The sequence below is a fragment of the Sitodiplosis mosellana genome, unplaced genomic scaffold, assembly GCF_009176505.1.
Source record: "Sitodiplosis mosellana isolate CC-2019 unplaced genomic scaffold, AAFC_SMos_1.0 Smas_scaffold_6162, whole genome shotgun sequence".
Classification (NCBI taxonomy): Eukaryota; Metazoa; Arthropoda; class Insecta; order Diptera; family Cecidomyiidae; genus Sitodiplosis; species Sitodiplosis mosellana.
Window position 1 is genome coordinate 3,091,424 of NW_022601403.1, and position 26,884 is coordinate 3,118,307.

At 38.4% G+C, this 26,884-nt stretch overlaps 1 protein-coding gene across 2 annotated transcripts in view; it reads right to left on the minus strand.

Moving 5' to 3' along the window:
• LOC129574424 (uncharacterized) overlaps positions 1 to 26,884 on the minus strand; it is a 40,942-nt gene that overhangs the window by 10,695 nt on the left and 3,363 nt on the right. For both annotated transcript variants that reach the window (XM_055456439.1, XM_055456440.1), the window contains exons 2-5: positions 11,220 to 11,269; positions 8,166 to 8,211; positions 826 to 1,000; positions 608 to 674 (exon numbers count right to left, since the gene is read on the minus strand). In XM_055456439.1, coding sequence (XP_055312414.1) covers positions 608 to 674; positions 826 to 1,000; positions 8,166 to 8,211; positions 11,220 to 11,261 — 330 coding nt within the window. In that variant the 5' untranslated portion in view covers positions 11,262 to 11,269. The remainder of the gene's footprint in view (positions 1 to 607; positions 675 to 825; positions 1,001 to 8,165; positions 8,212 to 11,219; positions 11,270 to 26,884) is intronic.

The window sequence follows — 26,884 nt, forward strand, 5'->3', positions numbered from 1 at the left end:
GTGACATGATCCCAAAATGTGTTATGTGATTTTTGCGAGGTGCGCGACCGCGTCCGCTTGCCAAAAGACCATAAATAAATTCTTCTTCGTTTTGGTCGGTCCGTGTGTGCGACAATCCACTAACGAGGCGCAAATTCAAAAGCCTTCAAGGTCAACAACCATCCACAAATAAGTCTTCACTGCTGTGTTTCGTAATAGTCGTATGCTCATCAAATTCGACATTTAAAATTTTTTTCTTCGAATTCGACTTTTTTTTTCGCCCAAAAAATGACATTTTCGTTCACGAAACTAATACCATTTACGGAGGAATGTGGCGTGGGTTATACCTGGTAATATTTCGCCAAAATATTTTAGGTTTATCTAACAGATGGATTTTTTTCTCTCGCAAATCGCGATTTTGCTTATCTAAGTACGTTTATCTAAGAAACAGCCTACTTCAAACGCAAAATCCGTTTGAACATTTTGAATGAACGATCAGGAAATTAACGGCATACTCTTTCGGATTTAAATTCAAATCTTTTCGCTCTAAATCGTCAAGTCGGTGATGATTCTTATTTCGTTGGGAAAAAGATTAAGAGATTACATACGTATTCTTTCAGTTACTTACCGTTTCCTGTGGCATTGTATTACAGCTCCTTAATGGCAGCTTATATTTCAATGGACCATCATGATGCCTGCAAACAAACAGTATAAGTCATTTAAGTCCGTATCATTTGTGGCACTCGATCGCTAGCTTGCTCGCTCTCCGACAATCTCAACGATCTCTTTGCGATTTAAAACGAGCATGCATCCGATATTCGCGAGATCACGATCTTGAACCCTTACCTGTATTCCGTCAGGCACGTTGAATTCTTTGACAAGCCTTTTGGATAAATCATGCCACTAAATAGATCATCATCTGGACTAGTTGGTGCATCTTTAATCGTAATAAGCATCGAACCCGTTAAACATTTTATCCGCACGGTGGGCTCTTTTGTTGCTGTTGACACGGATAGTATATCTGTTGTGGAGGAGAATTGGAAAAAAAAGGTTAAAATAATGGAGAACAAATACATGGACAAAATTGCAAATCAAAAACGATCAAAATGAATATGAACAATTGACAAACAGAAGGAATAGGCAATAATCTAACGATTTTGCTGTGCCATCGACGATGGCCCATCGTTTTTCTAAACAAACGAAGTTCTTTTCGATGATCATCAGCCATAAAATCGCTTTTCGACGATCTTCAGCCAAAATCGTGCATGGAAACTGAACGAGAAACACAAAACTGAACACGATGCGGAAATTGAAAATGATGCGAGAGTAAAAAAATAGCACAATAACCGAAGAAAGACACATGAAAAGAACTCAAATCGAAACAGATTGATAAAAAAATCAATTCAAACACCACAAATTGAAATAAAACCCAAAGAATTTCTTCAAAAAGAACGAGGAAAGGAGAAAAAAAATGGATCAAAAGTCTAAAATTTCAATCAAAAACTAAAAAAAAACCAACCATAAGACAAACAATTTCATTCAAAAGACGAAGAATTCAATAAAAAATACAAGAATGGTCTATTCAAACAGAATGAGAAGCCAAAGAAAACGAAGATCGAGTCAAATTGATGCAAGATGAACCGCGTGCAATTTGAAGTAGACAGAATAAATGGCATCCAAGACCGTAATTTGGAGTGTAATTTGTGATCGAATTGTGTGTTATTGTTCAATGTTTGTGTTGCTATTGTTGTTGATTTTGCTGCTGCAGCAAATCGTCTCTAATGAGATTCGACGCTTGTGAATGCGCGCAGTTTGCATGTCAACACAGGAAATTCACAGTTAAGTTCTAGTTGCATAACACATGTCTGTTTATTCTCTTCTTCAGCGCGTAAAAATTGTGAGATTGGTTGGTTTTGGTTATTGTTTTGTCGATTCTCCCGCTGATTTGGTGGATTTTTACGGTTATCGTGTTATTTGTGCTGTTTTTTTTTCGACTTATCTATCGATTGGTGTGTCTCTTTCTCGACCTACCATTTTTTGTGCTTTTCTTCATCCGAACCGAAATTAGACAATTGTTACACAAAGCTGAATTAATTTGAGAAAAATCGTTAAATTTTATCTATCGTTCGTTGTTGTTTTTAGCTTGGTAGTGCATGATGCATGGTGGAAGAAGCGGCTTCATGAGAGAGCCACTCATCGAGAGACAAAGAAACGAATGAGACAACATTTAAGCAACGGAGCGAACAAGATGGATAAAGTAGATTATGTTTGAGCAAGCGAGAGGATGTGAAATAGAGAGAGGGAGAGAGAGAGAGAGAGTAGTAGACAGAATTTTTAAGTAACAGCAAGAGGGAGAAAGATCGACCAAGACACGAAGCTTTGTGAACGCATTCGCTTGCGCGCGCACCACAGAATGAAAACAATCAGTTCAGCGAAGAAAAAGCAAATGTTCTAAGCAACGGCATTTCCTCTTGTAAAAATGCACACTTCGTGATCTTTGTCTGCATATCGGTTGGAAAATATCCGTTCGCGTTCATGGCTGAGTCGGTTGCCGCTCTGTGTGCGCCTTTCTCTCACTCTCTCTCTCTCTCTCTCTCTCTCTCTCTCTCTCTCTCTCTCTCTCCAGCTTAACAGAGATTTAAGAATGTTCGACACAACAATGTACTGTTCGTTTTTTTTGTGTGTGTGTTTCGTATTAGATTGAAGATCATCTACTCCGGAAGAGCATTTTGCTGATTCTAATAATAAGGCACGAATATGGACACGATGCATGTTCTTTATTCAGATATATCGGCTGTTGAGAGTTGCACAGTGAGAATGAGTTAAAGAGGCTCTGAAAAAACGAAAACACAGTGCACAGTTGGAACCACGGTACTGGCTTCTATCTCTCGTCCGTGCAAAATATATGAGCTGACTCGTGTGAAGTGGCTTTTTTTTTCTCCATCGAAATTTATTACTATTATTTTGTGCACGATTTCGCATGGCAAGCATATTGCGCAGATGCATAGAATCCGCCACGAGGGTGACAATTTAAGCAGCCGGGCTGCTCAAATCCAAGTCATTTATCATCATATTTGGTGGCATGCATTCTGTGGTCTTTATCAAACATTAGCGTAAATTTGCTGCATTGTCAACATCGATTCGGCTTAGGCGATGTTTGCACACGGTATAAATGGAAAATCTAGGCCTCAACCAAGTCGACAATTGAAATGGTTTTTTTTTTGCCATGTGGAATGCTACAAATGATTTGTGCACAGGATACTAAAGCCGACTGAAAAAAATAAATAACAACAAACAAAGAGAGGATGCAATTTTCTGGCCTCCATCATCATCATTATCATTGATGAACCTTTAGCCAGACGATGAGTTGTTTCACATACGAGACGACAATAGCCAATGTCTTGCTTGATCCTTCTCTACCCATAGATTGATCACATCACAATTTCTTTATATTGAATTTTTTTTTGTTCGCGTTTAACATCGAACATTGATTGAATCGCAAATAAAATACAACGATTTATTGCTTGCCTTCTTCTCCTCAAATTGTTAACACAATACACGGTGTTTTTTTTTACTGCTCGGTTCAGTCTCCAAATGCATCATTTCATTTTATTACAGAATCCAAGCTCAATTGAATTCTCATGGAATGTTAAGTATACAGATTGTTTTTTTTTGTTGTTGTTGTTGTTTTTCTCATCTGCGGTCCAGAGTGATGCCGAAATAAATCAGAATAGAGTCAAAAGAACGAACGACGAAAAAGCAAACACACACACACATACTCAATCCATCGCAAATTGTTTGATCAAAGTGCGGGTAAGTAAAAATAAACAATACCGAAAAAAAGAGAGAAGAAGTGTGAGCATTATTCTCCGTTGCAAATGCTTGGATTAGGTTTTTTCCTGATTGTCGCGAACGTGCGCGCGTGCGAGTGAGAGCCATTAAGCGAGAGAATATGAGTGAATGAGCGGATGAGTGAATGGAAAAGTGTTTGAGTGAAAAAGAAACAAGAGAGCGACAGAGAGTGTGAGAGTGAAACAAAAGAGAGAAGACAGAGAAAGAAAGAGAGAGAGAGATACAGGGGAGAATGGTAGAGAAAAAGAGAGACAAAAGAGCAAGATAGAGCGAGAGAGTGAGAGAAAGAGAACAAAGAAAGAAAGAAATAAAATAAAAAGCAGCAACAGATTAAGAAGGTGAAGATTGAAAAGCAGAATGAGAGTAATGAAAAAAGCACGCGAACGAAGAGAGAGAGAGAGAGAGAGAGAGCGAGTTCAAAGACCTTGTGCTTGACCGTTCTCATGCAAACGAAAATATTTGTGTGATGTGTCTTTAGGATGGAAGTCAAAACAAAACATAGCCCGAGCAGCACCGAGAGAGATCAAATGCACATACATATCGAATGTGTTGCCCCGTCGTTGTTTGATACGATTCGTTCGTTCGTTCGTGAGCACCAAGCAGATGTGAAGCGAGAGCCCATCCAAACAATGTAACTATATATTAAATTATTGTGAATATAGTGCTGCTTTCCAGCCATCAACAAATAAAATATGTACAAGAGAAAAAATCACGTAAAAAGAATGCCAAATGTAAGACAAAGAACCAATGAACGAAAAAAAAACCCAAGCATCAGAAATAGCAGCAGCAGTAGCAGCAACAGCAACAGCACAATATTCTGACAACTTCGCCATGGCCATGCCAACATATATGCGCACGAGATAGGCACTTTGAGTCGAAGTCTTCGACTGCAATGTCTGCCCGATGATGAATTGTACGGCACCAAGAGAGAGAATGAGATTCGTTCCATGGTACACATTTTAATCTTACAGCATCCCATACCACAACAACAATAAAAACTCAACCAAGAAACGTACGAACGAATGAACGACACAACAAAAGAACAAATGTTGGAATATAAAATAAAGAGCGGCGGTTACGCTGCTTTTATATGTAATATATTTAAAGTCTTCCCGGGCCCCACTTACACCGAACACTCGACAGATACGCTGTGTGATCAATATGTGAAAACAGTAGGCCAGACCCAATATCAAATTGTCCACTGTAATGGGTTTTTAATGCAAAGTCGCGCACCGATATCGCGGTATGCACACAAAGAGATAGGATGCAGAGCGATTTTTTTTTTATTTACTTTCGTCGATGTTTGTTTATTGGCCTATCGATTCTGATGTGCATAGGTAATAACACCGACAATAAAAAAAAATTGGTGTGAAAAAATGGTCAGAATCATTAATAAAAGAATAATAAAAGCAAAAAAAGAGCGAGGCTAATCAAAATAAGATCAAAATGCAAAGAAACAATATAAGAATAATCAAAAAGCATAAAATGGAGAGAAAAGTTGAGAAAAAAGAAGAAAACCACGAAAATAGAGAGAAAATTATGAACAAAGTTACGAAATCAACGAAAATTTACGGCAGACTCCGAAAAATCGTTAAAAATCATCGTTCCATAATTGGAAAAACCAACGAAAATTGCCTGATAAAATAGTGATGCGTTGAAAATATGCTGCGGTATGGAAAGAGAGCAGCAGATGGCCAGTAAATTACAATAATATATTTGCGTATAGCATAGCTTTGAGCATTAGAACACAACGAAAATGGGAGTTTTTCGATCAATTTTGAGGCAGCAGAAAAACCGCGCACATTTCTTCATAAGTATTGAATCGATGGGCTCGTTCGATTAGGAAAAAAAGCGCACTACCAATTTGGTTTTTTTTTGGTTTTGTTTGTGATTTATCCAATGAAGCAATTGTAGTTCGATACGTACTTTATTCCATCCACACTAGAGGTGGAGATGGAGAGATATAGACAGCCAGAAAGAGAGAGAGAGGAAGAGAGACAGAGAGAGATGGAAAGAGGGAGAGCACTTGATCAGTGTTTAGATCTGAACGCAAGTGGAATCGCAATTTGTGATCTTCGACGGTGAAAAAAACCGAGCGATGCCGTTAAAATACAGCAACAACAAAAACAAAACAATCGCTTCATTTCACAACTGACCATTGGTGCATAGTCTGCCATCATGTTTCGTGTACTTGTACTTTATGCTACACCAAGCATGTGCCTAATTAAATCGATGAATAAAAATGATGGCTTAAATTTTTAAGTAGAAATAGAAATAACCGAGTCATCGAGAAGAAAAACAAACAAAAAATCATTTCGAGAGTCGTGAACAGTTACATTTCGATTGAAAGCGCCCAAAATATTTTACGAGCCGAGTGGCTGTCTTATTACAATGACCTTTTTGCATATCTAGCCGACCTGTCAGCTATCGAAATGCTTCGATCACAATCAGAAATGAAAAAGTGAAAATCATGTGGCAAACACTTCACTGCGACCACTGCCACTGCCACCGCCACCTTCGTCGCTGTTGCTGCCGCAAAACCCCATAACGTTCGACAATCATCATTATTGTGCCATTAAACACAAATTTGCATACAATGAAATTTTGAAAATAAAAAACAAATCTAAACGAAATGTACGAAAAACCCACCGATTCGGTTTACGACTGTGCAAATGTAATGCACGCGAGTTATTTGAAAGGATTTTTCGTTTGAATTTCTATGATTTTTCGTCGTATTTTCCTTAGTTTTAGTATGTGTGTTTTCTTTCAGCCGAGTGAATTGCTTGTATATTTTTTACGACTAGCAAAGTTGTAAAGACTAGTTTTCCGGTCGATGTCGTTAATTTGGCCGTTGCATAAGTTCATATCGACTATGAGTTGGCATTTCCATCAGATGGTTCTGAATGCTTTTTTTGTTGCAAAAAAAAAAAAAAAATCACGGCAAAAACAAAACGCATTTGAACCGCTATTTCTTTTCTTCAAAGTGATTAGCACATCGAATTTCAAAGGATTTTCCCCGCGCGCCCGTCGAACGGTGCGCATCGTAAAAATAAGCACATATTCCATAGTGTTATGTGTTTCGAGAACGTAAAGTCATTTCACAACAATGTAATGACTGATGGCCAATCATTAAAATGGCGATAAAATTCAAGCTTATCGTGTTATGGCATGAAGAAAAAAACGCGCACACAATACCATTTCGAGCAGATGGTCAAAATATTCAAGAAAAAGAAGAAAAAAAACGGATTTGATGACCATTTTTTTAAATTAAATTTTGGCATGACTCGTTGAGGTATTTTGGTCAAAATTTTATTAATCAGAAACAGTGTCGATGGCAAACGAGGCCCATAAAAAAACCACGAGAGAGAGAGAGAGAGAGAGAGAGAAAGAAAAATGATAATTCATCTAATGGTCGAATAACGGTAAACTGGGCATAAGTACTGGATGGAGTTTGGGCGATGTAGGTTTGGCTGACGATTCCAAAAAGCGTTAGCGCATATATTCAGAAGAGCATGTAATTAATGCAGATTCCAACTCGTTATACATTCATAGAAAGAGATTTCATCAGTCACATATCTTAGGCGAGAGAGGGAGAGGAAAGCAGTAACAAACAACAAGCATTTGCTTTCGGAATGAGCAGCAGTAATAACCGCAGCAATATAAGTGGAGGCGAATGAGATATAACTGACCATCCATTTTGACGTCGGTGTGATGGGTTCTTTCGGTGTGTTACGTCAATCAGAAAGGTTGGCTGTTGTTTAAATTAATCATGCGATATGTACGTGTGGTGCAATCTTGTATCTGAAGCAGCAGCAGCAGCAGCAGCAGCCAACACCAAGCAGAATGTTCCACGAATATAATTTAATTGGTCGAACCAACAACATTGTTTGCTTACACGTTTTGCTACGGTCTGTGCTTCACAGAACCGTATGACAAATGTTCCCGGAAATACGAAGCCGTGCTATAAATAGATAATCATGCGAAATAAATGCACGTCCGAGCATACGCCCAATTCCAATTTGTTTATCACACCCGGACAGTCCATTGCCTGAAGACGTGCTACCGTTGCAAACGAACGCACATTGAAACGCCATTTCGATGGCCGACTTTTTGGTTTTCATTCGTCGATTACTGTATTTTAGCGACAATTAATTTGCACAATCATACGAATGCACGACAAAAACCACGCGGTCATACCTCGTATATCAAACTGATTTTTATTATGGTCGCAGTTTTTACCGATCATTATACGCTTGTGGCATCCAATGGGCCACGAATCACTTTAGAACTAAGAATGCGAACAAGACGCAAAAAATTGGCTTGATTCTACTTACGTGAATGATTTGGAATTTGTGCTGACTGCGCTATTTTTATGATTGCCTGAAATACGAAAAGAAACACGAACACAAATTATTACACTGCGAAATTAATGTGTGAAAACAATTTGCAGAGAGTTGCAATGGAGAGATAGATTGGATAGTAGGTGAAAAATGGAAAAAATAATGCGTTAGAATGGGTTAGAATAGGTTAGAATGCAAAAAAGGTTAGATAAAATGAATGAGAATGCGAAAAAACAAGACAGAATGAGTTAAAAGAGTAAAAATGAGTTGGATTGGGTAAAAATGAGTTAGACTGGGTAAAAATGCAATAGAACGCAATAGAATAGAAGAAATAGAAGCAACGATTCAGAGAGACCAAGCTAAAGCGAAACCATCGCAAAAGCGAGAGAGGTGGGAAAAAGGTGCGAGAAAGAGAGACAATGGCAAAGAATAAACGAACTAAAACGCAGTTGTGATCCCCAACTTGAGAATCGAATGTCGAAAACCTCTTGAAAATTCCAATTAGCCATGGAAATGCAAACGTTTGGTTTTGTGTGGTGACACGGAGCATGCTGTCACAGCTGTAAACGTATTTTTTTTTCACATCCCATTCGCACAAATGCGTTCATCGAGTGAATCTTGTTTGGGTCGAGTAGATAATTCCTTCAATTGAAAAAGTGCGATGCAAACAAAAATCGATGCGAGCATTGATTTTAGTGAGAGCGACCGAGTGAAAGAGCTCGACAAAGCTCGAAGAAAGAGAGAAACAGCTTGACAAAAACATAGAGAGGGAGAGAGAACTCACGCTCTAATGAAGTGAATAATTTTCAACGGAAAACAACGATGACGACAACACGACAAAACAAGTCAACAATGATAGAAGCGATCATCGCCGCGACAGTCGCCTACTGTACTGATGAATTCATACGCACAATACATTGGCTAACTGTTTTCAATGCTGTATTACGCGCAATAATATAATAAATGTTAAAAGGTATCCATTTGAAGAGATAACCATTTAATCGAAACCGTTTAGAAAATGTGAATAGAAACAGTTGTTTTGCGAACAGCAACAGCAGCGGCAATAGTGGCCCAAGACACTCATATATTTCATGTGTGTCACACTCACACAGCCGGGGACCTGGTTGGTATTGCACATGTTTGCAAATTGGAATCGATAGTTTGAGCAGCTTTGAGCTTCTGCTGGTGCTCACTTGCCATATAATTGACGATTATACAATGGATATTACGTACAAAATACGACATCATTGATTCGTTCGGCAACTATGTTGGTGTGTATGAGTGTTAGAATCGAAGTAGAAAAAACTATGGTTTTAGCTTTGGTCATGATGCATCCGCTGAAAGCGATTTAGAGCAGAAGTTCTATTATAGAACCAGGGCTCGAGGAGAATATGCCAGTGAATCGATGACGACAAACATTTTCTTCGCCAGTTTGAAAGTACCAGAGAATTGCAGCGAAGATATCCGCGAGTATATCAAGAAGGAGAAAAATAGTTTTCAAGCCTTCTGAGTGCTCACAGTGCATGCCATGAGTATTCTGTGAGGTTATTCAGAGCCAATTTTTCTTTCTGTTCCGTGAACAGTGCATCATTCCACGTTGAATACTTTCCTGTGCACTCACATACACACCAATGGCCGTGTCGTTTCATCCAACAAGCGACTAACAACACGGTTGCACTTTTGCCGAGCTAAAGTTTTATGTCGAGAACAAGTTATGTTGTGTTGTTTTTATTTCTTTTATTTCGTGATGTTTGCCAGCTCAGTGTTGTGTTGAACTTGGAATAGATCATGACATGGGCATATTGGGATAGATATAGTCTAGGCTGGCTTTGGATCGGCGATGCGATCGATATCAGCATAAATTTGAATTCATTCCCGATTGCAGCAAATAAAAATTGGGATCGGGATTAAATCGAAGCTACAATAAAATCGATCGAAACGATCGAACGATCGATGAAGCACCTTCTTTCATATCGTGTGTATTTCTTTTGCCTCTCGCTACGGTGCGATTCTCACATACATAAGCATGCTCATGTATATTTTGGATCGCGAACTGAAAATTATGCTCAATTTACTGCAATTATTATTTTGTGTGTTTTCCATGGAAGCAATTTGAGTTGATGACATGTTTGAAATTGGTATTACATCAATCTCTAGCGAGAATGTGTGTATGTATTTGCACGACGTTCACTCATCACACATTGGGCTGAGCGCGAGCGAAACGGGAATCAATGTGTACACGAAAACAAAAATGTTTATGGCATTTGCAATGAAATAAGCTCAAGCACACCTTATTATGGATAAATTAATTGTGACCAAAAATGTAGCGAGACAGAGGCAATGGTTTGTTGTTGCTGCTGCTGCCTATAGCCGGTGATGATGGTTAATGTGCGAACGCTATAGCAACAACATTTGCCGCCGTTCACACGCCGATTGTATGCAAACCACTGAGTGATCGCCACTGCTCGCAATTTTCGCACTCCAATCGTCCACGATCACAGTGCTTTTTTCAACTGTGTTGATTTGATTACGAACGGTGAAAATTACGAAATAGTTTTAATACACACCACGAGATGAAAATTGTGAGCATGCGCGCGAGAGGTTGTTTCCATTGAGGTTTCGAATATAAAGACGAAGCAATTTTCCCGGCCTGGCTTCGGACGCAGACCATATGGCTAATTAAATGTCAGCAGTGTGTGTGTGTGCGCTGTTATTATGATGATTTTATTGCGATTTACCACACACGGCACAAATTGTGTGAGTTTCAGTCAATCAAACTGTTAAATTGCTAACAGTTTAGAGCATAAAATGAGTCAGACCAAATCCAGAATGGGAAAAGCCCGCATCATACAACTCCCGTGACAAATCACCCGCTGCGTTTCATGAAAAACGCTAATTTTTCGCGATCTCGGTCTTTATTCTCTCAATCTCTGTTGTGAGCAAGCGAGATGCTCGCATTTGCCGGTTTTTCTCACCTTTCGCCGGATATCAAACAGGTAAAAAGCAGAAACAAAGAAGCAAAAGACGATGACAATGTGAACAACTTACGTGTAAGTGAAGAAAAGCGAAAACCACTGCATTGAACGCCATTATTATATCTGAAACGAAATTGGAAAAGAGAGAGAGAATGAAAAAAAAAAAACAGAATACAATCCATTAATGCTATGATTAGGCTAATTTTTACCGAAATATTTAATTAAACAATTTTCACACTTCTTTTTTTTTCTTCTCCCTTCTACTTCTATCTCTTTCTTGGTCTGTCTTAAAAAAAAAAAAGTCTTTCTGTTTTTCATCGGAATCGTCTTTCATTAATCGAAATGGTCTTTCATCTATCGATTCATATGAATCTATATAGTATGTGTCTAAGTCTTGATTTAACGAGTCAGTGTTTGTGTTTTATGTTCGAAAAGTGATTTTCTTGCAAGATCAACATCATTCCAATTGAGACTTCGCATGGATGGACCGAAAACGAAAAGCCACGAAAAACACCACCAAAATCCCATTCATCGTGATTACAATTTAAACGGTGTTGTGCATTCGCGTAACACCGCTTTGAGCCACACACACATACACACATCAATGGCAACAGGTTTAATCGTAGTCATCGTTGTTATTTTCCTCTTCTTCCCAATTAATGCTAGCTCATCGCTTTTAAGTTGTTTCCGATGCCATTCTTGAGCTGGGGCAACACAATTGCAAGAGCACTCTCGCTCGAAATGAACAACGGCGTGAGCGCGAGCTCGTTCGGAATGAATAAAACAAACCGTGGAAGTAATAACAAAACAAATGAAATAAAAATCAACCAAGATAAATAATGCAGAGAGAAAGAAAACTGAACGGACAGTTCCGAATTTGGCAATGCGACGGCAGTGATGGCGGTGGCGATTGTGTATTTATAACAAAAATAGTCGCAAGTGAATTGACGTCGTTGAGATGTAATGGGTGAGCATCACTTGCACTGTTTTTTTTTTTTTGCTTTTGTTTTCATTTTGTTTTTTTGCACGAAAGTCCCACTTAAAGCTCCAACATATTCAAGTGGATGAAAGCCAATAAAATTCACACGCCCAATTCGCGGGGACTCAGTCGAGCCTCGCGTTCCAAGTATTTCAACTTCGCGAGATCAACACAATGCTAAACCGTCTTTTCGCCAGACATATGTCAGCCTTGTAACATATAAATTACAATTTTCCCATTTCATTTATGGCAAGCACGATGTTTTCTTCTTCTTTTCTTCGAGATAAAGAGAAAAACGAAGAAAAAAAGACTATCCCAACGAAATTATATTACTTAACAAGTGGTGGATTTTGGGATGGAATTTGCTCTGCAATGGCTCCGAGAGAAAAATGAAGGAAAGAAAAAGACAAAGAAATAGAGGAAAATCCAACAAATTGTTTTGTGAATGAGTGAAAAACATTGGCTGTCACTTCATAAATAATATCTGTGATGCGAGTGCAATATTTTCATTGAAAATTGCAATGCATTTTGTTATTTCCATTTATGTGTGTGTGTGTCCATGAATCCCATTGAAAAGGTTAAGTTTAAAATTCGTTGCACTGAAGACAGAAAAACAATAGCTATAATATATATTCGTTATGCGCAGGGTAATTAAGGTGAAATGGTTCTACAAAATACGTAAAATTGCATTCATTTGTAATGCGCAGTGCAATTTTCATAAACAACATCACCGTCGCCATCGCCAACAACAACTTGAACCCCGACGTGATGGTTATGTTTTTGAATAATATCTGTTTTTTTCCATTTCATTTCGTTTCGCGTAATTCCACGCTCTTTAGATAATCAGGTATTGTTGCATTTGGCCATTACTTAAGCGAAATGGCAGCAGTGCAGCAGTGCAGCAGCACAGCCGCTGCCGTAGTTGTGGCAGCAAAACCATTCACCTAGACATATGTTGCTGTCTCTCTAGCAAGAAGCATCTTGCAACCATAGAAAATTCGCCAACTTTTATGATTATCGCTATGTTTGTATCCGTCGACCATTTGTTTTCTTTTCCTTCATTTCATATTCAACGAAATTTTTCGGGCGCTCGGGATATTGAATAACAAACACACGAAAAAAAAAGAAAGTTAATTCTTCATTTTTTTTTTATTTCTCTTCATCATCTGCTGCTTCTTCTTCTTCGCGTGTTAAAAAAAATCACACTGCCTCACAAAAATTAAAAAAAAACATTTGTCTGTCTTTTTTTCTCTCTGGATGGCTCGCTCGCACCGTGTAAAAGCGCTTGCACAATGGAGCAAACACATAAATAGCGAAAAAATAATAGTTTTTGCCAATTGGAATTTAGATGTGTGTATATTTAAAACGGGTAAATTGGCAATGAAACGAAAGATATACATTTCTTTTCGTTTACATGCATCATATTTGAATTGGTTTACGATGTGCGCGAGCGCACCCATTATGCCAACCCGGCCACACAACGCCGCGCTTCTTTGCCGCTTTTTTTCTCTTTTAATGTGATGATGAATATTTCATAATGTGCAAAAGAAGCAGCAACAACAACAACCACACGCAGCACCAACAAAAAGGTTAACCCAATAAACAATGCGTAATTTGAAATTCGATTTGGTGCTTTCGGATCTTTGGAAGCGGACGAGAGAAAGAGCGAGGAAAAGAAGCGAGAAAAAAATAGCGGGAAAGAGTGAGAAAGAGCGAGAGGTGGAGAAACAGAGAGAAAGAGATTTTCTCTCGTCGATTGAGAATTATTCATCGGGTCCATCACACACAGCGCACACACAGGTGGAATTGAAACCAAATACATTCGGTGTTAAATTGCAAAATTATGACCAAATGAAGCGAAACACATGAACGACATGCCGGTTCATGTATCGTCAATCCAAAACAATGGATCGATAAATGGGTTCTGCAAAATCGATGGAGATTGATCGTGTCGCGAGCGCGCTCATATGAGTGCGAACAGACCAAAGATGCTATCTTCCAATTGATTACAGCCTTTCAATGTCTAGCCAGCCGCATAAAAATAAGCTGTACAGCTCTCGCTCGTTTTAGCTCTAGTGACGAGAGCACAGAGCTCTGGTGACGAGAGAAAGAGATAGATAGGAAAAAAAAACGTGTTGAAAGTGCATTAAAAATCAATTATGTAAATTATTTTCAGAATCATGACGGCTCAAGAATTTGCTATATCGCATCGATTCCATTTTGTTGAGTGTGCCTTAGAGTGATACCTCTTCTTTTTCTTTTCTACTAAAGCTAAATCAAAACCCAAGCACAACACACACACACACATTTCACAATCCAAAGAACTCCAAAGAGAGTGAGAAGAGTAGAAAATATGATTACGACATCGAGACATTTTATTCCGAATGCGACGTACAGCGTGAGCAAGTCTTGAGTGAAAATCTGTGTACGTGTTGACCTTCAGCAACATAAATTTTTATGCTGCCTGCCTTTTTGTCTTTACGTGAGACGTTTATTTACGCATTTTTCACTGTTTGCACCACAAGCTCAAAACCCGATATTACGTGGCTGTCGTGTGTTTTCTTTCCCATTGAGATCATGTGTCGCACCACCACTCACTCACACAGAATCTTCGATCGAGATTCATTGCAATGGAACCAGATTCATTGCAACCAGAGTGCAGAAAAAGCAAAAAATGAAACGCAACTAAGCGAAACATATGTTTAGAGCTTCGATTTCTTGTTTTCTTTTGCCGATATCGCTGTTGTCGTGCTCCGTTTCGTGCATAATGCGCCGCTAAAATTGTTTAACCATCGCGCGTCCACATTGACTTCACATCATTCCAATTCCAGTTCTAATGCGTCCGTCGTCGTCGTCGTCGTCGTCAACAAATCGAAATTGTGAAGAAGAAGAAAAAACACGAGTCAAACCATAAAATTGGATGAAAACAACGTAATCGCACAACTCAATCAGAAAGGGAACGAGAGAAAAAGAAAAAAAAACTCGTCGCGAGTGTTCGTCAGCAGTTGACCAATATTGTACGACATGTACAATGACTCGCTGTTCGTCTCGTCTCACGCACAACATGTTGTCATTACAATTAGATTTAAACTCATTTGAACCGCAATTGAATTGCCAATTCAAGAATTTCAAATCAATTCGGATCATTCGAGTGTTTCAATCATTTCTTTGGTTGCGCCGGTTTGTAGACGATCTTTACGCAACAAACGGTTGGCGAAGTTGTATTGGTATATCTTGTGAAAAGGTCAGGTTCTTCGAAGAACGGATCCAATTCAACGGGAAACCAAGTTTGTATTCAGAAAACATCGAGAAAATTAAAAAAAATCATCAAAGTCAAAAAAAAATCATGAAATTCGAGTCTCGGAAAAAAATCCGAAGAAAGCGCCTTCATTGAAGAAGACACAGGTTCGTCTAGAAACCTTCCTCTTTCTCCATCAAAATGTCAAGTTTAAGGTCCTGATTTCAATTCCAGGCATCACAATTCTCGATTCAAAACAGACTTTTTTCGAAAAAATTCGAGAGGAAAACCTAAGCTGAACAGAAATCAAGCTGAAAACTCTTAACGAAGAAGTTGTTGCTCCATAACAAATCATTTGTTCGCAAAGAAGTGTGCTTCATCTTAATAAGCCGTCGTTGTGTTTTCCATCGTGTTCAAACATAAATCTTCTTCAATCAAGAAGCCCTTTGAATGTAATTCGGCACGAAATGAAATCCGATTCTCGTTAGCAAACGCTTCACTTCATTGATATTTATTTTTTGTTGTTATTTTTTTTTTCAGATGGAATTCAATTAATGTGTAAACAGTGAATGTGGCGTTACTCGTTCGACACATGAGTTGTAATTTGTGTTTAATTGTGATATAATAGCAAACCATTTAAACGCTAGCTCATTTCAATATCGTCGAGGCTACACGACGGAGTCGAAGCCGAACTGAATGAATTTTGAATTGCGATGTACACCGTATAAAATCCAGGCAACACAAAGATTTTGCACAGCAAAAAAAAATGGTATAAACATACACACATGGTATGTGCGCGCGCGCGAGTGTGCGTGTGTTCTCTAGACATAGTCGTCGTTTTGTGTGAGCTGTGTGTGATTTTGAGACGTAAAGCAGCAATGGCATTAAGTGGCACATTGATCGGGCTCAGACACTTAATGATATTCATTTGTAACAAAACAATGATGTGTACAATTTTCGTTCAATTTATTTTCAGTTTTTGGCGGCTGCTGCTGCTTATTTTATTTGCTAAATAAAATCAGTGTGTTTGATCACATGCTCTAGCGTTGCTCGATTCAATCTCTTGCTGTTGCTGTTCAATTCAATTTCCATGAATTGTTTTTATCCAAAGTTCACCAATTGAAAAACTATGTAATCGAACCGAAGCGAGTGAGATTGATCTTCATCAAAGTCGTAGTTTCGAGCCAATGCCAATAAATTTCAAAAAAAAAAAATTAAAAATCTTACAGAGAAAAAACGGTAGGAAATCCAAACACCAAACAATATTTAATCGAAAGTAAAGGCAAAAAACAAAGACTTTTGATTTCGTTTTGACATCGATCGAATTTGTGATCGCGCTCAAAATGCCATTCTAATCAAAAATGTGCGCGCGAGTGTGGGCTTTTCGCATGTTTGAAGATTTGCAAATAAAAAAACACACACAACCAATGACAACAACAATCATAGTGGCGTTAACGAAAATAGACATTTAAAAAAGCACAAGAGGCGAAATAGACGGGAGTAACAGAGACAGAGATGAAATGCTGCCGTTTGTCCAAAACCAGAACAAAGTAGGACATTTCCATATTTAATCATGGACCTTGCGACTTATGTAACAAAGGCGTACATATTCTGTTATTGGTGCTGTTGCTGCTGCCTCCGCCGCCGCTGCTATGCACGTAATACCAAGTAACACTTCATGTGCCAATGTGTAACATGCGAGCTACACAATTCATTCGTCTCCACACTACATGCTTTGGCGCTCTTCGTGAACACGAACACTAACTCTCTTATTTGCTCTCTCTCTCGGGTTTCTGCGCTACTCATTGTTTACCGCGCACCATATGACGGTGGATTCGATGTCGGCGATGCACAAAAGAGCGTGAACCAAGAGGAAAATACAGGAAAAAACACTTGAAAAAAAATTACACAAAGAAATTGAATGACACACACACACACACACGAATGTATCGCGCAATCCTCAAGAATTTACCCAATCACATGATTGTTATTGCGTTTGTCGCTTTTAAAGTTTGCGTTTGTCGCTTGACATGGGAAGAAAGCAAAAATAACCGAGAATTCTGTCACAATGTCAACAAAATGTTTATATGAAATATGGACTAAGGCCACATAGCACTTTTTCTCTTCGATCTTTCACACCGTTTCTATTTTTTTTCAATTTCTCTGGCTGTTTCACTCCCTCCTTTTTGCTCTCTGACGCTCTCTGTCACTCTATTTCTCATTCTTCGTGAATGTCGCTCTCTTTTGCTCTCTTTTTCTTTCTTTCATCCATCCAATTTTGCTTTCTCATACATTCTTATTCACTCTATTTCATTCCCATTCCATCACTATCCACATGGCTCTCTCTATTTCATTGCCGCCAACGCTTGATGTTTTTCCTCGACCCAGAGGAAATCGCGATAGAAAAAAAGGAAACAAGAAAAAAAAATTACAGATGAAAAATCCATGGTGATTTGTGTGAGCTAATTCTTTGATAGCGCGGTGCTAATACGTTTATTGCATGTTTAAAATGTCATTAAAAGTCATCTCAATGCGATTTGTGAGTGACTTGCAGGCCACATGCATTGAGTGACATGGCTGTGAAAAAAAGAGAGCACAGAATCACGGTATAGGTCACCATGCTTTGGTTTCGAAACGTTTCGAACGACATTCAGCGCCACAAAGTGGCCATCGTGTGGCCGGTTACATTGGAAATTGGATGGGGTCAGGGCGGTTCTATCAACAGCAGTGTATCGAAAAAGCGGCCATAAAATTAGTGAGAAGTGACTGCAAAAAAGAGGCAAATTACTGAGAAACAAGCAAAACTAGGCATCACCAAAGCGTTTTTGTTTCTTCTCTTTCGTTTCAAGAGGTTTTTTTTCTCTCTTTTTCGTTTCTAGTAGCTTTTCTACTTTTCCAAATGTTTTTTCTCTTTCATTTCCAGAGTGATGTTTCTTCATTCGCTTCAGTAGTGTCTTTCGTACGTGATCGTTTTGCGACGAAAAGATTCACTTCTCTCGATAGCGCGCTCGTCACAATTTCAAAGTGAAAAAAAGGTGCAATGTGCTAAACAGACGTTATGGACAGACGGACATGAGATTGGCAAACAAATCGCGCACACTAAACGCGAAGAGATCTATTACAACTCACGTACTTTGTGTGGTTACATTCGCTATATTTTGATTGCAGATAATATTGTTCGTTGCAGCATCTTCGGCACACAACGAGAGGCAAGCAAAAAACGCTTGCATGCTAAACCCATCGATGCTTGTTAATGCTTGTGTTCTCGATTCATTCAATTTTGCCCGTGTGTGTCTTTTTTTTCGTCCGTTCGTTTATCAAACATTTCTATATTTGTTTTATTTTTGCCGTATTGCCTCTCTTGTTTGGGAGATCGTGTGCTTCTTAAGCGCAATGTGACTGTTTGGTTTCGTTCCTTCTTAAAATGCGTGCATTGCTTGGACGATCACTCCTTTTGATGTGATTCAGAACACATACATGCACACACACACACTCACACATTTTTCTCGGTATCTAATTAATTATCTTCACATCGAATTGAAAATTGCATGTACATTTTGTGTTTGTGCGCAAAATAATGATTATCATGGAATGAACCCGAGGTATGAGACTACAACAAAACCAAGAACAAGAAAAAAACGCGCAAACAAACAGGGCTACAGTAACACTGTACAATCGGCAAATGGTCGCCGAATAGAATAGCGTACGCAATTTTAATTCGGTCCGTATGTTAAGCTCCCTTGCTCTCTTTATCCCCCTATCGCGCGTTCTTACTCTCAACCAGTGGAATTTGTGTACATTGTTTACGGATTTAAATGGTAAAATAATACAAAACGTTCTTTCGGTCTGTTTCCATTCCGTTTGTATGTGCAATGATGGCCGCTCGTTCGTTTGTGCATTTTTTTTTTGTTAGTCGCGCTACAAAGTGTGAATGTAAATGTGATGCACGCATCGATGATCTCCCCCTTTTATTGTTTTTATTTGTTTGTTGCTGCTCAGTTCTGCTGGGTTTTTTTTTCGTTGTTTTCCAGTGAATTTTGCGCTGATGGACATATTTTTACTGCGGCGGCGGCAGTGGCTGCAGCTCTTTCAGCGCATTTTATTTAGATTTTGTTTCGTAGCACATTTATTCACCTGAGAAGATGAGATTATGTCAGTAAGTGATGGAGAACTAATTTACAAAGAGATCATGTTCTGAGATGATGGTTTGCGCTGTCTCCCTCTCTCGCGCTCACTCTCCCTCTTTCTCGCACTCTTCAGAGTCGTTGATGAGTTTCTGTCTTCAAAGTGTCGGATGATCTCACTCCAACACTTCGATTCCCTCTCACAAATTGGGGAAGTCGTTAATGATTCTCTGGCCATTTTCAGACTCTGAATCTCACTCTTGACTTGTTCATCAAAAACACTGATTCACACTCTCGATTCGTTGTCACGCTTCACTCTGATTAATGTCCCGCCCACTCGCACATATTTGTCAATCTCCCTTATCATTCCGAGAATTGAAAAAAGCAACTGTTTCACTGCCACAACATTCATTTCAACTGTCCGTGCGCTAATTCGTTTGTTCGTGCGCGCGGTGAACGTTAAAAGACAAAGACGAAGACGAACGGAAATCAACCGATGCGTGCTTCATGAATAGATCGGACGTCTTTGAATTGGAACGAGTTAAAATATTACAATGAAGAAAAAAAAAATTATTCGAATGGTTCGCGGGCGTTTTTTTGCGTTTCTCTCGACTCGTCGCTCGATTTGAATCTTACGTTGTTAATAACATGGTTTGCATTTCTTTATCTCTTCACAGGTCCACCACACATTCTGATTATACATGGGAAATGTGAGTACGGCCAAATGCCGCTTTTCTCTCCCATTCGCCTTCTCTCTCTCTCTCTCTTTCTCTATCTCTCACACACACGTATTTCCAACTCAAATCTCACGTAACATCGAATTTATTTAGCTGGATTAATTCGAAGCAACACGAAAAAAAACACCGTTTCATCGACATTCTCACACATCGAACGGTTCTAAAACGCGATGCGTACGAAATGGAAAAAAAATTTCGATAGCAAGAGAAAGAGATGAGATTTCAGTCAGACTCATCCAATTTGTCGTTCTAATTCCGAAGAGATCTCATACACAAACACATACACAGCGCATTTAACCAAATTAAATGTGTATCATGCATATTCTTAACATGCACATGCATGTATGGCATCATCATCATCATCTTCATCAGCCACACACAATCTGGTTTTCAGGCAAATATTCGTGTATTCCACGAAAAACAACACCACATATGTAATTGTGGCAAAAGAACGAAAGAAAAAAAACACTCGCGAGCACTTGCAGCACTCGCAGAGATAGAAAGAAAACGAAAAAGAAAGAGAAATGACAGTTAAGAAGGTGCTTGCCACCGAGTGCAACGTAATCAACGACAATAACGATAAAGAAGAAGCAGAAAAAAAACGGTGAAGAAAAGACAAAGTACTGTTGCTTTAAATATTAGATAAGGTAGAAACAGGGCTCTGATAGAAGAAAACGAATTACGGTTAGATGTCAACGAAACCGAGCGCAACAAAAATTCACGTGCAACGAATCGGCATGATCGAAATAAACCGTTCAATTTTGTCGTGAGAGACCACATGAAACGGCATTTGCCGAAGAAATGGAGCAGTTTTGGTTCATCTCTTGTGACATCACAATAGAGTCGCAGGGCCCTCGCACGGTAAAATGTGCGGTGTATTATGAAATCACATAATTTCAGAGATAAGTAGAGATGACGGTAACACCACACATGTGGGTAAAGAACAATAATCATCTTGATATTCATTCTCTTACAAATGCACCGTAATTAATGAGGTAAAAACTATGATTTATGGGTATGATATGCATGTTGCTCCGAAAAAAAAGATGGCAATATAAAAAAAACAAAGATGCTGTAAGAACAACTGTAATTAATTTAAAATAACTATAAAATTTCAATTAAATATAAAGAATTTACGATTTCAATGAGCAGAAAATACCCATTTTGAATTTTCAATTAGAAATTATTCTATTTTCCAATGAAATAAAATGAGAGAGAGAGAGAGAAGCAAGGAAAAAAAAAAATGTTCGCCATTTTCATCTCGAAAAATGTTCAATTATCCACAAAATTCTAGATTTTGAATGAGCTCATGCTGATGCACATGATAGAGCAAATGCGTTTGAGTGGGTCAAATGGAAGTTATGATTCAGCCCGTTTCAATACAGTGATTGTTTTTTTCTTCTTGGTTCGTTGTTGTTGTTGTTGTTCAGAACTCGTTAACACCTAACACGCATGCATATCCACGAATATAGGTAATGGCATGCATAAAAAATGCGCCGTTTGTCTCTGTTCTTCACCGTATCCATCTCACTCACTTGCTCGCACTCGCTCACTTGCTCGCACTCACTTGTCTCACAGGGAGGGAAGAACACATGCACATGCCAAAGAATCGACTGAACAAACAAACGAAACGAATCGAAAAAAAAGAAGAAAAAACGAAATATATGCGAGAAGAGAACAATGCATGCGATCATATCACGAAATAGTCGGGGCTTAACTGTACAAACAAAGCAACTAATTTGATATTCGTTGATTTTGAGCCGTTCGAGCGCAATATGCAACTCAAATGTATACGATATATACGAGATCCGTTAAATGAGCGGGTAGTATGTGTGTAGGGCATTGTGTACCAAACAGACGGAATATAATGGAACGGAATGTTTTTCAAGTAGAAAAAACACACAGCAACGGCAACGGCAGCACCAAACGAAGCTCAAACAAGTGTGTGTTTTGCTTGTGATGCGCGCCCCCTAAAAACTGATTCTAGGCGATGGGAACTATCAATTTGGTGAGTGGTGGAGTGTTGCTTGCAACAACAACAAAAATGGCCATTGATTCAATAAGTGCCATAAAATTGTGCTGCGTTCGCCAATCGTAATTGATTTTCCTCAAATACACACATGACGTGCATGCCCATATGTGCTGTTTTTTACGGCTTTTAACACATTTTCCCTAGAATCATAAAACTTCTTTTCTTCTCCAAGCCGCACATTTTTTTTCTGCTTATTTTCAAGCAAGTTTTTGCGCTCTTCTACATGCTGTTTTTTTTCTGTTCATTTCACCTTTTTACATGCGGTTTTAAGTGAATAATTGCGAAATGGACATTAATGCGTGAACCTGAACAGAAAACAAAAGTGAAATACCGACGACATACACGGCACAGTTTGAGCAATCGACCGCACTTGTTTGCTGAATTTCTGCGTAAAATGGTGACACGATTATTATAAGCAGACGCAAACTGTGTTAACAGCACATCAAATGAAATTAACTCATACCGAGAATACAATGTGGTGGTTTGTTTTTGGATCGGTTTTTGGCAACGACATCTCAATCGATTCTTCTGCCGCTTTTTAATTCTATTTTTAAATGAAACTGCATTGTTTTTTTTTCGGTCACAATTGCTATATTTCGAAGAGGATTGTGTCAAGGTCGCTTGCCATGCTCTACACACCTCATTTGCCATATTAGGCTGCGTTCGATCACATCGATTTGTAGATCAAGGATTCATCTTTTTGCTGCTACAGTTGTCGCGCACACAAATGTGAACAATTACAATTTGCACGATGTTCCATGTCCGAACCGTTCCAAAATGAAACAATGTCACTTTGAAAATAGTGTGTCGCTTCGTGACGACCAAAGTGACACCAAACGCGATCCGCGTGCGCGCATCATTGTCTAAATACAAACGACAATTCGAACAAATGCACGAGAAATGGTGATGTAAAGTGTTAAACGAGTGTGTGTACTACTTAAAAACCATTTGTTTGGTTAATTTCGACACTTTTGTATGCGAGCAAGTGCTTCGTGCGATTGCATAAGCTGATGATGAAGAGAGGAAAACACACATACACACACACTCGGTGAGAGAGACGGAAAGGTGAAGCTGTTGTTAACGAGCTAGACACATACACTTTCACTCGCTCAAAATTCTTAATTATTCCAACCGATCTTTTGCCCAAAAAAACCACCGCGCAATATGAAACAGAGACACAATTACGCGACATCATCATTTGCACGACATCATCACCGTCGTTGTTGTCACTCAACAATAAAAATGCAACGCAGTTTTTTTTCCCTATCTTCACATTTAACATTGTTTTATTAGACGTTTAATACACACACACACACTTCATAGTATGTCTCTTTTCACACAGTCATCGTGTCGTGTTGTAAATTACGCGAAACAACGAAATTCAGAATAAATGCTCGATATTAATGAAACGACAATTATGGAGGTTTTTTCGTTTCGTGCGTGTCTTTGACACAAAAACATCAATTTTGGGACTTTTGATACTCTCGTTTGAAGGGAAAAACGTTAAACGATGGACAATTTTTCATATGGGAGTTTTTCTTTGAGCCCCCAACTTGAAACTATTGATGGCTTTCAATTTAGACGTAATAGATCAAGTTATTCAATACAAATAGAGCATCCAATTAAATGCCCATATTTTTTTGGCTTAATCGGGAGATTTAACTCTTTTTAGTCAGACTGAATCAATGGTTGTGTTAACCATATGCCTTTCCAATACACGTTTGCTTTAACTTTTAAAGCTTGCCAAGTATTTATGGGTAAAAAACTGGTTTTTGCGGACATTAGCAGAATTCTGCGATATTCTCTTGTCAGAAATTAGAATCATTAAGACAAAAAAGGAAGGTTTTTATCCAAAAATGAGAAGCAATCAAGATTTTTCTGTTATAAATGTTCTTAATTATGAAGAATGAATGAAAAATGTATGAATGTTATACAGTTTTTATTAAAAAAAGTTCAGATATTTTGCCAATCGTATTACATTTTTGTCTCCTTTTTCTATTTCTGCTTATGATTATGAGCTCTCTTGATTTGGTGTCGCCAATTATCGATCGTTAGAATTGAATCAATTAAAAATAACTTTTCAAGCAAATGAATTCGATTTTTGCTTTAAAAATGCGATATTCCTTCATTTGTTCCCCTTAAACAATGTCTGAAGATCAATTTTTTGTCTATTTTTACTGTTCTTCAGTTCTTTTCCCGTAGTTGTTGTCTTTTTCTTGAAATTTTGACTTTAATTTCAGAAAATTAGACTAGCCATTGATCATGTAAATGGTAAGTAATGTATGGGTTATGTAAATGGTAGAAGGAAATCGTCTGAGCTTCGAAAAATGTCTAAATTTTGACCAACTTTTAACCATCACCACTAGTTTTACCCATCTTTTCCTATCGGAAAACATTTCGGCACACCTTCGAAGAATTGAATATCCATCTAGCAGAGAATCTATCAAAATTGTTCTAAATTCAACCCAAATCGGTTCCAATTTTTGACCGAAATCTATCTCAAAACACGACCATAATCTGCTGTCAAATCCAACGAGAATCTGCTTTATTGTTGGGAATTTACGATCGTTTAAAATGTTTCTTCTCGTTTAATGACATTTAAATGTAGCGAATTGCGTGTGCACCACTTAAGTGTTGGCCTGTCGGCTGTTGAGGCGTCAATGTATGACCGCAAATTAAAACCAACACACAACATGTTAAGCCTTGCAACGATCAAAAAGCCGTCTGCACGAAGTACAAAATCTACACACAATTGCCATGTTCATAGTTCGATGTGTGTGAGTTGAGAGAAGATGTAGTAAACATGGATCCGGTATGACATGAAAATGAAGTCATCGCATATTTATATTTCTCATTGTGACCTTAGCAATATGCAAACAGCACAAGAGAGAGAGAGAGCGGAAAAAACCACATAAAAATCCGCTGATTTTTATTCTAAAACACCATTCATATTCTCCCTGTCTCTGTTGTCTCGCTTGCGACGCGATTTTGTTTTTGTGTTGTTCTTTTATTTTGTTTTTGGTTTCGTGTGATTTTGCATTTTTATGCGTCACACATAAAATATGCAATCGATAGGCGTTCTGTCGAATTATTGCAAATTATCTACCTACACAAGCACACACACACACACATACTCCAGCGCTTTGAACGCAGTCGAGCACGATTGAAAGGCAATAAAAATGTTCGTCAATCATATATCCGAAAAGAAAAATGTTTTATTAAAATCCAAAACCAATTGAACTAATTTACATTTCGACTAGATCATTTAAAAACCTTCGACTAAATCGAGATCGATTACTATAAACGATCGAAACGCACTCAATTGAATTTGCAAATTTATGGATCAATAGAAGGGATTCAAAGGCCATTGAAAGCCGTTGACGGCATGATTTCGCTGAGTAATAATGGAGTGCGTTTTGAGTTGATGAAAGGTGCATTTTGAATTAGAATGTCATTTGGATGACTACCAAGCCTTCAATCTTTTTCTTCAACCAGATTTCTTTCAGAAAATTACTCATTCCATTGCATTTTTTATGCAGATTTGTCTCAATTGCACGCACTCGTCTGTCTGGAGTTCATTCAGTTGCCCATTTTTTCCCACTTCTCTTCGTCAAACAACATGCAGAAAAAAAGTAAATCATTCGAATGGAATATTTACTCGGAATTCAAAAGGTAAATGTCGAAATATTTTCGCATTGAAAATCATAACATAAAAGGTGGCAAGTTGACGAATGCACTGCACAATCGTATAGGAACTCTGGCGATAAAACATTGTCGTATTCGGAAAGAAATGCTTTTTTGGTTGTCGTCTTCTCCGTTAAAACGTGCTATTTGCTCTTTTGTCCAATAGAGACGGTGTATTTTCGTTGAAATGGCGATTTGCGCGCTCGCTCGCGGTTTGTTTGACTTAAATGTTATTGTGGTCATTCTGGTTCGGGTTGCCCGTTTCCACACAAACACATAACCAGCTGTGGAGAGCCGTTTGTATGGTTTTTGTTCGGGCGCGCGAGCAAATGCGCAATCCGCACACAAACAGTAAGCCAGAGAAAAAAAAAACACACAGAGATAGAGAAACCAAATAATATTGTTATTATTATTCATCTACGTAGTGGCCATTTATTTGTTCAGCAACAAAAAAAACTTTTACTTTCAATTTGCATGTTCACTTTTCCGGCGTGTTCGGCTCACAACGAATGCTGTATGGATGCCTGGTTTTTTTTCGCTCTCTGTTACATTGGTTCGCCATTCGCATGCGTCATGCTGATCATTTGCGCCCATTCTCTCTCCCTGTACGCGCAATGCTATTTTTGGAGTGTGTTTTTTTTCTCCGTCTAGCGACTTTGGTGCTATTTTTTTTAGCTGTGTTTTGTTGTTATCGTTTCGCTGCACGGAACGGGATTGTTTGCGCCAAAAGCTATGTCCCGAGAGACTGTTTGTTGATTTGGTTACACGGCGATTGAGAATTGAATGTGGCTCAATATTTTACAATGCTGGATTGATTTATATGGCATTTATGCGTAAATACGAGCATTTATGCGATTTATTGATTCATGTTTAATCGCTTTGTCGTTCAACGAAATCGTTCACTTCGGTAGTTATCGTTTGGGCTATAAAGAATGATTATTAGC